This window comes from Condylostylus longicornis, unplaced genomic scaffold (assembly GCF_029603195.1).
Source record: "Condylostylus longicornis isolate FDR11 unplaced genomic scaffold, ASM2960319v2 ptg000083l, whole genome shotgun sequence".
Classification (NCBI taxonomy): domain Eukaryota; kingdom Metazoa; phylum Arthropoda; class Insecta; order Diptera; family Dolichopodidae; genus Condylostylus; species Condylostylus longicornis.
Window position 1 is genome coordinate 2,144,775 of NW_026578051.1, and position 14,372 is coordinate 2,159,146.

At 17.9% G+C, this 14,372-nt stretch overlaps 1 protein-coding gene across 3 annotated transcripts in view; it reads left to right on the forward strand.

Annotated features, from left to right (window-relative positions):
• Nucleotides 1–6,817, forward strand: part of LOC129613396 (uncharacterized) — a 93,240-nt gene extending 86,423 nt beyond the window's left edge. The window contains exons 6-13 of one of the 3 annotated variants that reach the window (XM_055527435.1): nt 61–266; nt 349–756; nt 1,207–1,639; nt 1,722–2,591; nt 2,692–3,136; nt 3,230–3,375; nt 5,500–5,649; nt 5,799–6,817. In XM_055527435.1, coding sequence (XP_055383410.1) covers nt 61–266; nt 349–756; nt 1,207–1,639; nt 1,722–2,591; nt 2,692–3,136; nt 3,230–3,375; nt 5,500–5,649; nt 5,799–6,599 — 3,459 coding nt within the window. In that variant the 3' untranslated portion in view covers nt 6,600–6,817. Of the gene's footprint in view, nt 1–60; nt 267–348; nt 757–1,206; nt 1,640–1,721; nt 2,592–2,691; nt 3,137–3,225; nt 3,376–5,499; nt 5,650–5,798 lie in introns of all 3 variants that reach the window. The other 2 variants (XM_055527434.1, XM_055527436.1) reach the window with 2 other exon arrangements.
• Nucleotides 6,818–14,372: the final 7,555 nt, after the last annotated feature.

The following is a 14,372-nucleotide window of genomic DNA, read 5'->3' on the forward strand; positions in this document are numbered from 1 at the left end:
ATTTTATAATTTATTATCAATTTGTAATAAATCATTAATTTTATATAAATTTAATTTTAGGTATTAGCTGCACTTTGGAAAAAAAATGATCTTGAAGCTAAAAATATTATATTTAAATTTGATAAATTTTCATTAATTACAAAGGCTCAATTAAGTGATGGTTCAATGGCATGTGTAATACACTTTTTATATCATTCATATTTAAAAACCAGTACAATTTGTGATAATCGTATTGAATTGCATAGAAATTTAGTAGAAAATTACAGGTAAATTAATTATTTATTTAAAAATATGATTTTAATATAAAAATTAAATAATATTATTTATTTTGTATTTATATAATTTTAGGATTTCAAATGCATTAAATCATCGTTATGAATATGATTTAGTTGAATTACCGAATGATGATTATTTTCATTATTTTATTGGTTATCATTTACGTGAGGCAAATATGATTGAATATTTTCCAAAATTATATTTAGATTTTGGTTTCTTGGGTCAAAAATTACGTGCATCTGGATTACCAAATACAATTGGTGATTTAAAATATTATCGATCTGAAATAACTGGTGGTGATAAATACAGGGAGCAATTGGTTGATAGCCTATTAGAATTTTTACCAAATATTGAAGAAATGATATTTCGTTCAAGTGATACATATTTATTACAATATGCATTAATGGGTAATGGTATATTACATGAGGAAGCATATAAACAAGTTCAACAATTTCCAGATAAAATATTTTTTATTGATGGGTAAGAATTTCAAAATCAATTTTAATATAATGGCTTTAAGAAGAGCGTATATAATTATTTTATGTTATTGTTTGAGTATGTTTTGTTTTTTGTTTTGTTTAAAATATTGCTTATATTTTGTGCTTAATTATGTTAAATATAATATTAAAATTGAAATATATATTTTTTTCTATGTTTTTTTTTCTATTTTTCTTCCCTTAATCAACTCATATTTATGATTGGTGCTTAAAAATTTTATATAATCATCTTGCATTTTTTTCCCTGCATCCATCCGTTCATATATCACATAATACTCATCATTAAAACTCATCATTATTATCATAATCATTATCATGTTGTAATTTTATGTATTTTATATTAAAATATCAAAAAAAAAAAATCATCTTTCATACATAAAATTGTTGGAATATATCAAAATTAATCATTAATAACAAATAAAACAAAAAATAGATATGAATATCCAAATATACTAAATCCAACGAATAGTTTAAAAAATATTAAAAGACCAACCGAAATCAATTCTAGTGGACATTTTCATCGAAGGCGTCAAATGATCTCATTACCATATAAGCCAAAGCATTTAAAATTAATTGAACCAGATACATGTTTAATTGCTCTCGATAATAATATTATGTTATTGGCTGATCTTTCATTAGGATATAGTATTGAACCAACAAAATTTGAAGGACATCGAAGTGAAATTATTGAAATGGAAATGTTTGCAAAAAATTTCATAATTTCACTTGATCGGGAAGGTGAAGTAAGAATTTGGTCGATTGTAGATGAACGTAGAAGATCACTAGAACGTAAACATAGCAGTAGATCTGTTGTTAATCATATTGATTTTAATATTGAAAGAATGAGGAAGAAAGAATGCGTTCAAGTATGTAAAAATAAAAAATAAAATTAATTTATTTTTTTAAAATTCTGATAAATTAATTCAAATATATTTAATTTTATTTTAGGTGATCACAAAAAATATTGATGGACAAAAGATTAAAGTTCAAAATTTCCATTTGGATAATTATTCTGATGAAAGAGATATTTATTTACATTTAGTATTTAATAATGGCGATATATGTATATATAAATGGTCTGAAAATCAATATTGCTTTGAAGCTGAACGAATTCCAACATTACATTCACGTATTTTAAATATACGATTTTTAGTAAAATTATTTGATGAATATTATATATTATTGAATAATACTGGTAGTCTTAAAATCTATAAATTATTGGATAGTTCAAAAAGTTGTTTTTCATTTGAATGGCCACAAGATACAGATGCTCCAATACGTGTTCATTATTTTAAAACAAATGTTGAATCAGTAATTTTTGTTTTTGGTATGAAAATATTACAAGCAAATTTTCCAAAAACAAATTTTGAATTTTTAAAAGGTGATTTACAAGTTTTATACGAAACACAAGATCGACGTTCAGCTATAACATGTAGCTGTTTATCAGATGATAATCGTTATTTAATAATTGGTACAAAACAAGGTATTATTGTATTTGATGTTATCGAAAAATCTGAAATGTTACGTAACAGTATAAGCGAATCAATTGTATGCGTTGATATTTATACATTAGATGATCCAATTTATAAATATATTATTGTATCCGGTTCAGAAAAATATAGTGTATTAAATATATTTGGTTTAAAAATGAGTGGTAATGAATCAATAACATGGTCTAATAGTATTGGTACATTAGGTAAAGAAAAAACATCAAATCCACAATTTGAACCAAATGCTTGGTTATTAGGTGAAAAAATGTTTGATGTTAATTTTCGGGAAAATTCATCATCATTAGTTGCTGTTGATTCAAAAAATCGGGTATGTTTTTTTTTTTTTGCTAATATTATTTTTTAAAATAAATAAATAATATTTTTTAATAAATATTTTTTTTCCTCTTTTTATATTTTCATTAAAATAGATACATCGAATGACAACAGAAAATAAAAATTGGTCATTATTTGTACCGAAAGATATAAACTGTAAGATAACTGCCATAACATCATTAGATAATTTATGTTTCTATGGTTGTGAATGTGGAAAAATTTATTATTTAACTGGATCAAATGATAATTTTAGTAGCGGAAGTAGCAGTAGTACATTACGTTATGGTTCATTCTCAGATGAATCAGATTTAGAAGAAGAAGAATTATTTCATGGTATTATTAAAGAGAAACCAATAACATATTTAAAATTATTTAATAAAAATTTATTGGTTGCATCGTCATCACAAATAACAAAATGTTTGATAGTTTTTATAAATACAAAGCAAGTTTTTGATAAAAATATTAGTGTTGTAAATTCATTTATTGCTTTTAATGATCAATTTTTAATATTAATTGATGAGAATTGCTATTTCTATGTAAGTTTAATTCATAAATTACTTTTTAAAAATTTATAATTTACTTATTCAATTTTATATTTTTATACATATGTATATAATTTTGCATTTTAGGTAGTAAATTGTGCTAAAAACTGTGAAATACTATATCGTGATACTGACATATTTGAGAAATTTTATGATAATCCAAATGGACCATTATTGGGTGGTGCTGATTATAAAGATGGAACATTTGTTATTGGAACAATAAAATCAGATATTTTTGTAAGTTTTTTTTTTAGGAAATAAACTTTATTTGTTAAAAATTACGTAAAATTTTTCAAAATTTTATGAAAAAAAAAAAATGATAGATAGAAAAAAATAGAAAAATTCAAAAATTGGGTGCAAATTCTAATTGAAAAATTTAACAAAATAATTGCTACAATGTTTTTCAATTAAATAAATATTAATGTTTTTTTTTTTTTTTTAATTATTAAATAAGTTTATTAAATATAGAAGACATTGTTAATTAAAAAAAGAATATTATTATATTTCTTTCATTTTGTAGAGAAAACAAATATGAAATTGAATTTCGTTATTTTGATAAAAATAAAAATTAAACATAAGAAAAAATTCAATTTGTAATCAAAAGAATAATTTTTTTTTATGAATTTAAGAACATTTTAAATGATGATTGAGGACGTTAATGTCCCAAAAAAAATATGAAATAAGGTAAACCAAATTTTAAATAGAAAATTATAAAAATTGTTTTTTGAATTGTTAATCATTTTTAATCAACGAAATATTTATGTAAAGCACACAACTTATTATAAATGTTTTAATGTTTTATTTAATTTTTTATTGTTTAATAACATAACGCAAATATTCATAAGCATTTTTGATTCATTTACAAAAAAAAAAACAAATTTAAACGAAGAAAAAAGATCTGGAACAATACTAATTTAATTTCAAACCATAATATTAGTCTTCTCTCAGTCATTCATATTTGCTATTTTTTCTACATTTAATAATAATAATTAAATAACAATTAATTAATTTTTCTCCCTTTTTAATTTTTTAATTAATTTGGTTTTAATTGTTTTTAGATTTTTAAGCTAGAAAAGTTTAATATAAATAATTTTTATATAGTCTTAGAATTTAATTTTTGTTAATTAAAAATATAAATGAATCCGTCTATTTAAATGCATTTTTTTTTCTAATTTACTATATATGTAATTAATTTATCAAATGAAATTGAATTAATGGAATAGTCATAATTATATAAAATAAATTTGCATTTAGGTAAATATTTAAATTTTTATAAAATAGAAAAAAAAATTTATAGTTTCAAAAAAGTGTAAATGTAAACTTATAAAAGGTTCTTCTGAAAACTCAATTCTAATTTAGATTTGCTGTGTACATGTTTAATTGGAGTTGCTTAAACTATTAAGCAGTTCTTTTAGAAGTATAGAACTGCAATAATTTCATTTTATGTTTACATTTAAATTCTATTTTATTAATTCTTCAAATATATATTATTGTTATACATACTCGTACATACATTATATTATATCATTTAACTTGTAAATCTATTTTTTTTGAATTGATAGGGATGAATTAAATAATCCGAGATCTCTTTAGTATAAATGTTATAGATATAGTAATAAACCAATGTAGAACAGCTAATTTCCTAAAGTTACTAAAATGAAATTAAATTTAATTTTTATATTTACTTTCAGAATACGTTTATGAAAAAAGATTTTTTATAATTTTTAATTATTACGAAGAAGAGATTTAAAATATAGAATATAAATGATTACAATTCCTATAATGTTCTAGATTTTAGTTTAATTGAATTATTTCAATTTAAAATAACAAAAATTAACAACAATAATTGTAAATATATAAAAATAATAGGTGTTTATTTTAAAAATATCAGTTTAATTTTTCAATTTTTGTAAAATCATTGTAAATAGTTAGAATTTTTAAAGTAATAGTCATCGTTTTATGTCTTCACTCTTTGATAATCAAATATTTAATAAATAAAAAAAAACAGAAATAAATAAAAAATACTGATATATGTACATAAAAATGTGTACCATAATTCTTATTAAAGAATTTTTTAGTTTGTTTTTTATCTTAACAATTTTTGAAATAGTTTAAAAATCTCATTTTTATTTAAATCTCAGAATTATTTTTTTTTTTTAAATTCATTAATACATACATAAAAATGTTCATAAATAACCTTAAAAACAAAAAAACAGAGCACTCAATTAAAATATTCGCACGTGATTCTAATTTGTTTTAAATGTTCAATCATTTAAATAATTTATAAATATAAAATAAATTAATAAAATCATATTTTTTTCTAATTATATTAATTACTAATAACTATTTTGTTTCCTGTAGACCTACAGAATAAATTTGGAAGAATCAAATCAACTTTTAGACATTAATGTGTCAACATTTCAACGAAGTACTACAGAAGAGATTACATGTATAGCTGTATCAAGAGATACAAATTTATGTGCTGTTGGTTTAAAATCCGGCCAAATAGAGGTAAATGACTGCAATTGTAATTTATAAATTATGTAAATCTTAATTTTATTTAAGTTTAATACAAGATATATTTGATAAAAATTTTAGTTTATAAAATTTAGAATAAGTAATACTAATCTAGTTTTTTTTTCTTAATAATATTATTACAGGTTTATAGATATTCGGGTGATCAATTAATTATATTACAAAAATTAGATTCACATAAACAACAAATATATGATTTAAAATTTTCACCATGGCAAAATGATAATTTACCAATTGTATTAGCAAGTAGTTCAGAACAATTATGCTTTTGGGATATAACATATGTATTAAATAATCCATTAGATGGTAAAAGACGTCGTCATAGTTCACGTTTTAATTCAACAACATCAGCTAGTAATAGTCCAAATCGTTTAAGTACAATTAATCGTTCAATTGTTCCAATATATCCTAATACAAGTCAATTAAATAATGCTCTATTAGATGTCAGAAATCAACAACAGCAATTTAATCAACTACAACAACAACAACAACAATCGCATTCATTACAAAATCAAAATGTTTGGTCAAATAAAAAAGGACCATCTGATAAACCAGAGCTATTATCATGTATAAAATATGCTGGTGGTAGAGCTGAAAAATTTTATGCAAATTCAACATTTACAAAATTCGTTACTATTGATGATGAAGGAGAATATTATTTTTTGACTGTACAAGATGCTACACTTATAAATAATGAAAATAAAATATTTAATAATAATGATAATAAAAATATTAATAATAATAATAATAATAATAATAATAATATTCTAAATAGTACTAATTTAAGTAATTATTTTAATAATAAATTTTATAATTTAAATATTAATAATAATAATAATAATTATGGTACAAATGGTGGTTTATTTAATGGTCGTTATTCACATAACGACGATGATGATAATTTAAGTGATGATGTAATAATTTGACAAATCAGTAATACAAAAAATAATGAAATGAATAATTATAAAAATAATAAAATATTAAATAATTTATTTGTTATATTGTATTACATGATTGTTTGCATATTTTATATAAGTATAACGTTTAGTACCAATTTTTGAAATATCTCAAATTATATAATATATAAAAAATGAAAATTTAAAAAATTTCATTAAAAAAAAAAAAATATATGCCAACTTGTAAATCAATCAATTTAATTCCAACAAATTCAGACCAATCAGTAATTAAAAAGTCTTTTGAGGCTTATAAAATAATAAAAAAATTTTTAATATCTCATATTTGTTTCATTAGTTTTTTTGTTTTTCCGCCCCCATTAAATGAACATTTATTTTGTAATTAATTATAGATCAGTTATTAAAATAAGAATTAAATTGAGACAATTATTGTAAAATAATTTTAAAATTTTTTTATTTTAAATATTAAATTAATATAAAAAATTTATATGCACAATAATATTGGTAAATTAATAACAATCAATAAAAAAAGTTTACTAATTTTTTTTTTTAATTCTATTTTGTTTATTGTAATAAAAGTAATAATTATTATTTTTATATCATATCAGTTTATTTTTTTTTTTTTTTGTTAAAATATGCATTTATATAGAGAAAGATTAAAATAGTTCATTAAGAATACGGCAAACGTAAAAAATAAAGTAAAATAGAATTATTATTTTTACTTTTTTTTTTTACTTAATAATTCTCATGCACAATTTATATATATATAAAATATAATATGTTACATATTAATTATTTAATATTTTGAGAATCATAATTAATTAATTAATTTAATTTTTATGTTCATTCATTTATTATACAAAAAAAAAACAATTCTTTGATTGTAATATACACTTTGACTTAAATATGCAAAAAAAAAATATAAATAATTTTTTTAAAAAAAATTTTTAAAATATAAAAAAAAAAAACAAGTTGAATTTATAATATGATTTTTAGTTAATTAAAATTATTAGTTTATTATTGTGTATTTAAAAAAAAATAAATAAATAAATAAATATTACTTTTCTTGATTTAAATAAATTTTCAGAATTGAAATTTATTTTGTAATTGTAAATCAATTTAAAAAGAGAGAAAATAAAACAATTTGTAGATAAATTTTAGTTAATGTGTTTTTCTTAGCTTATTAATTATTAATATAAAAAATTAAATATACATAAAATATATATATATATATTATTCCATTTTTATGAAAAAAAAACTAAGTATTATAATTTTTGAAATTTTTGAAACAAAAATTTAAAATAGAAATATTTTTTTTTTTTTTATAGTGTAAATTTTTAAGAAGAATTTATCATTTCTATATAATGCATAAATTTATGCATAAATTAAACATTATTTAATATTGGGATTGAATATTAATTATTTAAAAAAAAATAATAAATCATATAATATAAATAATTTTAAAATGTTATAATTATAATGTAAAATATAATAATTAGGAAAAAAAATATATATTATATATTTTTTATTTTCAATATAAATACATAATGTATTTATAAAAATGTATTTAGAAAAAAATATAATTTTGAATGATTTTTTTCATTTCTTAATTTCATATTAAAATATATTTACAATTTTTATGTGTACAATGAAGTCTCAATAATTTAAGCAATAATAAAATAATTCCATTCATATAAATAAAAATTTGAAAATGAAATATTTAAAAAAAAAAAAAATAAATAAAATTTTACTTTTTTTTTTCATTTATCTAATCCGATTTGTAAAATATTATAAATTGTTTATAAATATAGTATCATTATACATAATAATGTAATTATAACAATTTTGTGCAGATCTATATAAAATTAAATGTTAAAAATTTTTATTTAAAATAAATCAATCTCTTAATAAAATAATTATAATATTAATTAATATAAAAAAAAAACAAAATTGGAAATTATAATTTAAAATATTTTTTTTGTTTGTTTTCTTTTTTATTTTATATATTATATACATATTAATTAATTTTTTTTTTTTTATTGTATTTTGTAAAAGTTGAGTATTGTTTAAAATTTTATTATATATAACATATTATTATACATTTTATAATATAAATTATATATTGTAAAGTACAGTTTATTATGAGTGTAATTAAATATCAATTAAATTAATTAAATATTAAATATTTGAATATTTTCATTGCTATAAACCATAAAATACAAAAAAAAAAAAAATAATTAAATTTTGTAATATTTATTAAATCATAAAAATAAATTAAAAATTAAATTAATTATTTACTTAAAATAAATATTTAGGGGTGAGCGGAGGGTGCATGTCATCATTATTTTTGATATCATAATTAAAAAATAAACTGTCAAAAAAAAATGTGCCATTGTGCATTGTAATTTTATATGAAAAATTATTATCATTCACTTCAATTTTTGTGACAACGATGACAGATATGCCTCCACTGTGTGTTTTAATTTAAATAATTAATTATTTTATAAATGAAAAACGAATATATTTCAATTTATGTAATTCTTTGTGAACTGTACTTTATTTATGATATAATCAAAATTACATAATGATAATCTATTTTTTTTTTTCATATATACAAATATAATATTTTTTTTTTTTTTTGTTTTTTCCTTTTATATTCGATTTCAAATTTAAAATAATTAAATTAAATTTAAAAAATGTAATACTGTTTTAAAATATTAATTTTTTGTAATAAAATCAAAATGTTTTAAAATTTTTTTTTTTTTTTTTTGTAATAAAATCAAATTAAATTATGTATTAAATAAATAATTAAATGAAATATATAAGTAAATAAATAAATATAAAAATATTATTCATAATTAATTTTCTTAAGTAAAATAAAATGAAAAAAAAAAAAAAATAAAGCAAAAGAGAAACAAAATAAGTTTTTTAAAATGGCCATAATTTTTGAACAATTGAAAATAAAATTTTTTAAAATAAATATATATTGTTTTTTTTTTATTATTATTATTATTGAAATTAGTAATAATTATTAATATACATAAAATAAATACTTATAATATTATTTAAAATCAATAAAAAAAAATTTTTTTTAATAAAAAACTTGTGAAGATTTTTTTTTTTTTTTTTGTTTTTTAAAGGATAATTTGTTATTATTACTTAGGTATTATATTTTTATATTTCTAAATGCTTATTTTGAAAAAAAAAATATGAAAATATTAATTAATTGCAGTCTTTTATTAAAATCTCTCTATAAAAGAAATAAATATTAAAATCGGAATGATTTATTTAAAATATAAAAAAGCATTTATACAATAACGCAATAATTTTAATAATTAAACAATAGAAAACTAATTTAACAATTAAATTCAATTTATTAATTGAAAATAAAATTTAATTTCCAAAAAATTATTTTATAATATTTTAAAATCTATGGAATTGATGTTATTTTTTTTATGTAACTTTAAATTCAAATTCTTCTTGAGGGTGCAATAAATTTTTTTAAGTGAAAAAAAAAATATTCGTACAAATTTTTATAAGTTTATGAAATAAAAATGATAAAATATTGCTTTTTTAAATTTAAATTAAAAAAAAAAATACCTCAACTTAATTTTATGTAAAAGCAAATACAATAATAATACAAAATTTTCACTGAAAATCACATATCACATATAATTATTTTAATTGTGATAAAATAATAATAATAATATACATTTTTAAATATAAAGGTGCTATAATACATATATTTTTTATACAATTTATAAAAGAAAATAATTGATAAGAGAATATTAAATTATTTTTAATAATAAAAAAAAATTCAATAAAGAAAATTACAAAAAAAACAAAAATAACAAGACAAAGAAGAATTTTGAATTTAAAAATCTAGTTATTCTAGTAAAAATATAAAAATTTCTTTCTTTCATCAATTCCATCTTGATCTAGTTTTAATTCGGAGAGAATAAAAATATTAGATTTCACATAAGTTCTGATCAAAATTTTTCCACTTTTGTATAGCAGTGGTTATCCACTGAACTGCAGTGGAAATCCATGGACTGCATTTTTTTTTTGTTTTCTTAAATTTCAAGATCAATACGATTAATTTGTTCTAGCGTTTATTTTGTTCTAGCGTATATTTTGTTCTAGGGCTGAATTTTCTTTTACCATTTTAATTTTTGTTAATAACAATTAATTATATTTGTAATAGCATTACGTTATAATAAAAAACTAGGAAAACAAAAAAAATAAGAAAAAAAAAAGGAGCAATGAAATTTTAGTAGAATTGTAAAAAAAAAAATTATAAAAAAATTGCCAAAAATTAATAATGGAAATTTGATAAAAAACAAAATAACAACGAAAAATGGACACAATAACAAAAAATTTTTGGAATATTTTTATTTAAATTTCTGTTAGCCTCTTGTTTTCCATAATACAAAAAGAGTGTTATTATTTTTTGTTAGAAATTTTTAGAAGATTAAATTAAATTTATTTAAGGCTGACTGTAAATGTTTATTTACAATTATGTAATTTTTTCATTTTTGTTCAAAAGTCCAAGAACTTCTTTCCTCATTGAATTAAAATCTTTTCATATATTTGAATTGAAAATTATTTTAGTAGTTAAAAAAATTAATATTATTAAAATTAAATTGTGTCTTTATTATCGGCCTTTATTTTTATTTTTATAAATATTATTTTGTTTTTTATTATATTGTGTATAAAACAAATCAAACCTCATTTTTAAAAAAAAATTATCCTTATAAAAATATTATTTAAAGTTATATATAATCACTCATATTCTATTACGAATTGCCTCATTTGAATTGATTGAATATTCAAGACAATTGATGAAAAATTGATTTTATTTAGAAGATGCGATTTAACAGAATGTGGATGAATATATACACATATTTATATATACATATATATATATAAAAATATATATATATTTATATGAAGGATAAAAGTCCAGTTTTCATAGATCTCAAATTCTTTGTAAATTTTTTTTGTTTTTTTTTTTTGTGTAACAATTTTTTTTTTAAAATAAAATAATTTTTAAAATATATATTTAATAAATATGCATAAATAAATGAATATAGTTAAATGAATTAAAATAATAATAATATAACAAAATAAATTTTTAAAATAAAAATATCTTTTATAAAGATAAGAAAATAAAAATATTTTTTAATGAATTAAAATAAATAAAATAATACTCTTGTTAAAATGAAAATTATTAATTTTATATAAAAGGAAAATTGATTTTTGAAAATTCTTAAATTATTATTTTTTATCAGTTTGCCATTTTTATATTATATATATACAGATTTTTTTAATTTCAAATTAGAAAATAATTATTTTAATATTTTTTAATATTTTAAATGAAAAATATTTTTTAAATAAATACATATGTATATGTTATGTTAAAAGTTAAATTAGTATACGGAGGCTGCAAAAAAAAAAAAATATACCGAATGTAGAACAAAAAAAAAGAGAGGGTAGTTACAGTTTCTGATCATCAGCTCTATCATGAATTAAACTCATAGAATTATACGAATTACAAATATAATTACAACGTAGACTTTTAAATGATTACAAATTCTTTTCGTAGAAATTATAAATTACCAATGACAGTAACATTTTCCCAAGTATCAATTTCATTATTTTATTTCAATTATCAAAAATGTTTATTTTTTATATATTTCTCTAATTCAGTAAACAATTTTCATTGATTATTTCTTTCGTAGATTTTTGAATGTAATTTTTATTACGATCATTACGATATAATTTATATACGATATAATTTATGATTACTCCCAATGCCGTATATATCTATCAGGCTCCCAAGCTAAAATTATTTTCCGAAAATTTTGAATCGGAAAAAAAATTACAAAACAAATTTGTTAATGGAATTATCAACCGATTTTTTTGAAATTTAAATTTTAAATTTAAAAAAAAAATTATTGAACTATTGTTCAATATCCTTCACAAAAATAAATTCCGACAACGCTTCCAATTATGTAAATTTGGATTTTTTTTTTGATTTGCTCTCTAAGCTTCATGACCTGATATGAAATATATATGGCATTAATTACCGCCATTATGAATATTCGGAGCAGAATTTTAGTAATTCGTAATTTATAATATCAGATTGATATCAGATTGATATTCGTATAATTTTCCAAATTTCAGAGTTACAAATGAAATTCATGATAGGGCTGCTGCATGCCTCCTTTTCATAATTAAATGAAAATTATTTAAATTCGATATTGAAATTCGATAATTGATACTTTTCTTTATTTATTTCAAATTTTTCATTATATAAATTTTCAATTATTCAATTAAAATATTAAAAAAAATGAAATAAATAAATTTAAATTAATTAATTTAAATTTAATTTTAATTTATTTTAATGTTAAATGTGCCTCTTCTATACTATCTATACTTTGTCTCATGACATATATTAAATTAATTTTTTTTAATTATTTTACTTGATATTATGCGATATATCTAAAAAAAAAAAAATTTTTTTTATTTAAGGTATTAAATGTAGAAATTTTCTACATATTTTAAGAATAATTTCTTTTTTATACTTGTATTTAGAAAAAAATTTCTTTATTTTGTATAACATTGTTTTTCATTTTAAGACTTCAATTATTATTATGATTTGTTTTTTTCTTTTTTTTGCATTAATATTAAAAAATTAATTTTAAGGCAAAATTTTTCATCAAAAAATTTATTTTAGGGCTATGTTAGGGAAATACATTCACAAAACAAAAAATATTCAGTATTGCCAATTTAGGAAAAAATTTTTTTTCATAAAACGCAATAAACATGAGACTCATACCATAAATTTTTCAGAAAATTATTAATCACCCTTTACTTTTAAAAAATATTTGGAAAATTTTCGTTTCGCCAATAGTCTTATTCACTAATCGCTAATGAAATTTTAATTTAATGAAATATGTAATTTTTCAATAGAATTTAAAAAGTATGCAATTAGGAAGGACCCTGATGATATTGTCTCTAATAAAATTTAATTGAAATTCTAAAATTCGTTTTGCTTTTATTTGAATTAATTATTTAATAGATAAGAACATTAATAATTTTTATATTGATTAAATTCAATAAATTTTTAAATAAATTTTAAATATAATTAATAAAATAAAATCATAAATTGTGTAACAAAGATCTCATATAAATTTTCGTTGAAAAATTAAAAAAATTATAATACATTTTGCTTTTTTTTTGTTTGATTTGTTAAAAATTTAAATTATTTACTTAATAATAATAATTTTCAATTTTTTGCCCCCAACAACCCCTTACACCCAATTCCCATTTGCAATATTAATAAAAATTAATTAACAAAAAACTACAAGAGAAAACGGACAAAATGAAATGAAAAAGAAAAATTGTTTTTGTATAACAAGAACAGGATTAGTCTCTTAAAAAGACCATTTCTGTGATAAGAGAGAAAATTGTAAAAAAAAAGAAATGAAATATTTTTTTGAAATTTAAAATAAAATAAAAATATAAGAAGAAACAAAAATCTTTAAAAATATTTTTTAAACTAAAAAAAATAAATTTTGGTAAAATTAAGAAAACACAAAAATTATATTTTTTAATCATAAATATTAAAATTAAATATAATTAATTATAAAATAAAGAATATTAAAATATTAAATATAAATTAATTGTGAAATAATTGTGATTTTTACATGTGACCATTAAATTTTTCAATTATTTTTTTTTGTGTAAATTAAATTTTAAAAATTATCCAATGATTAACCA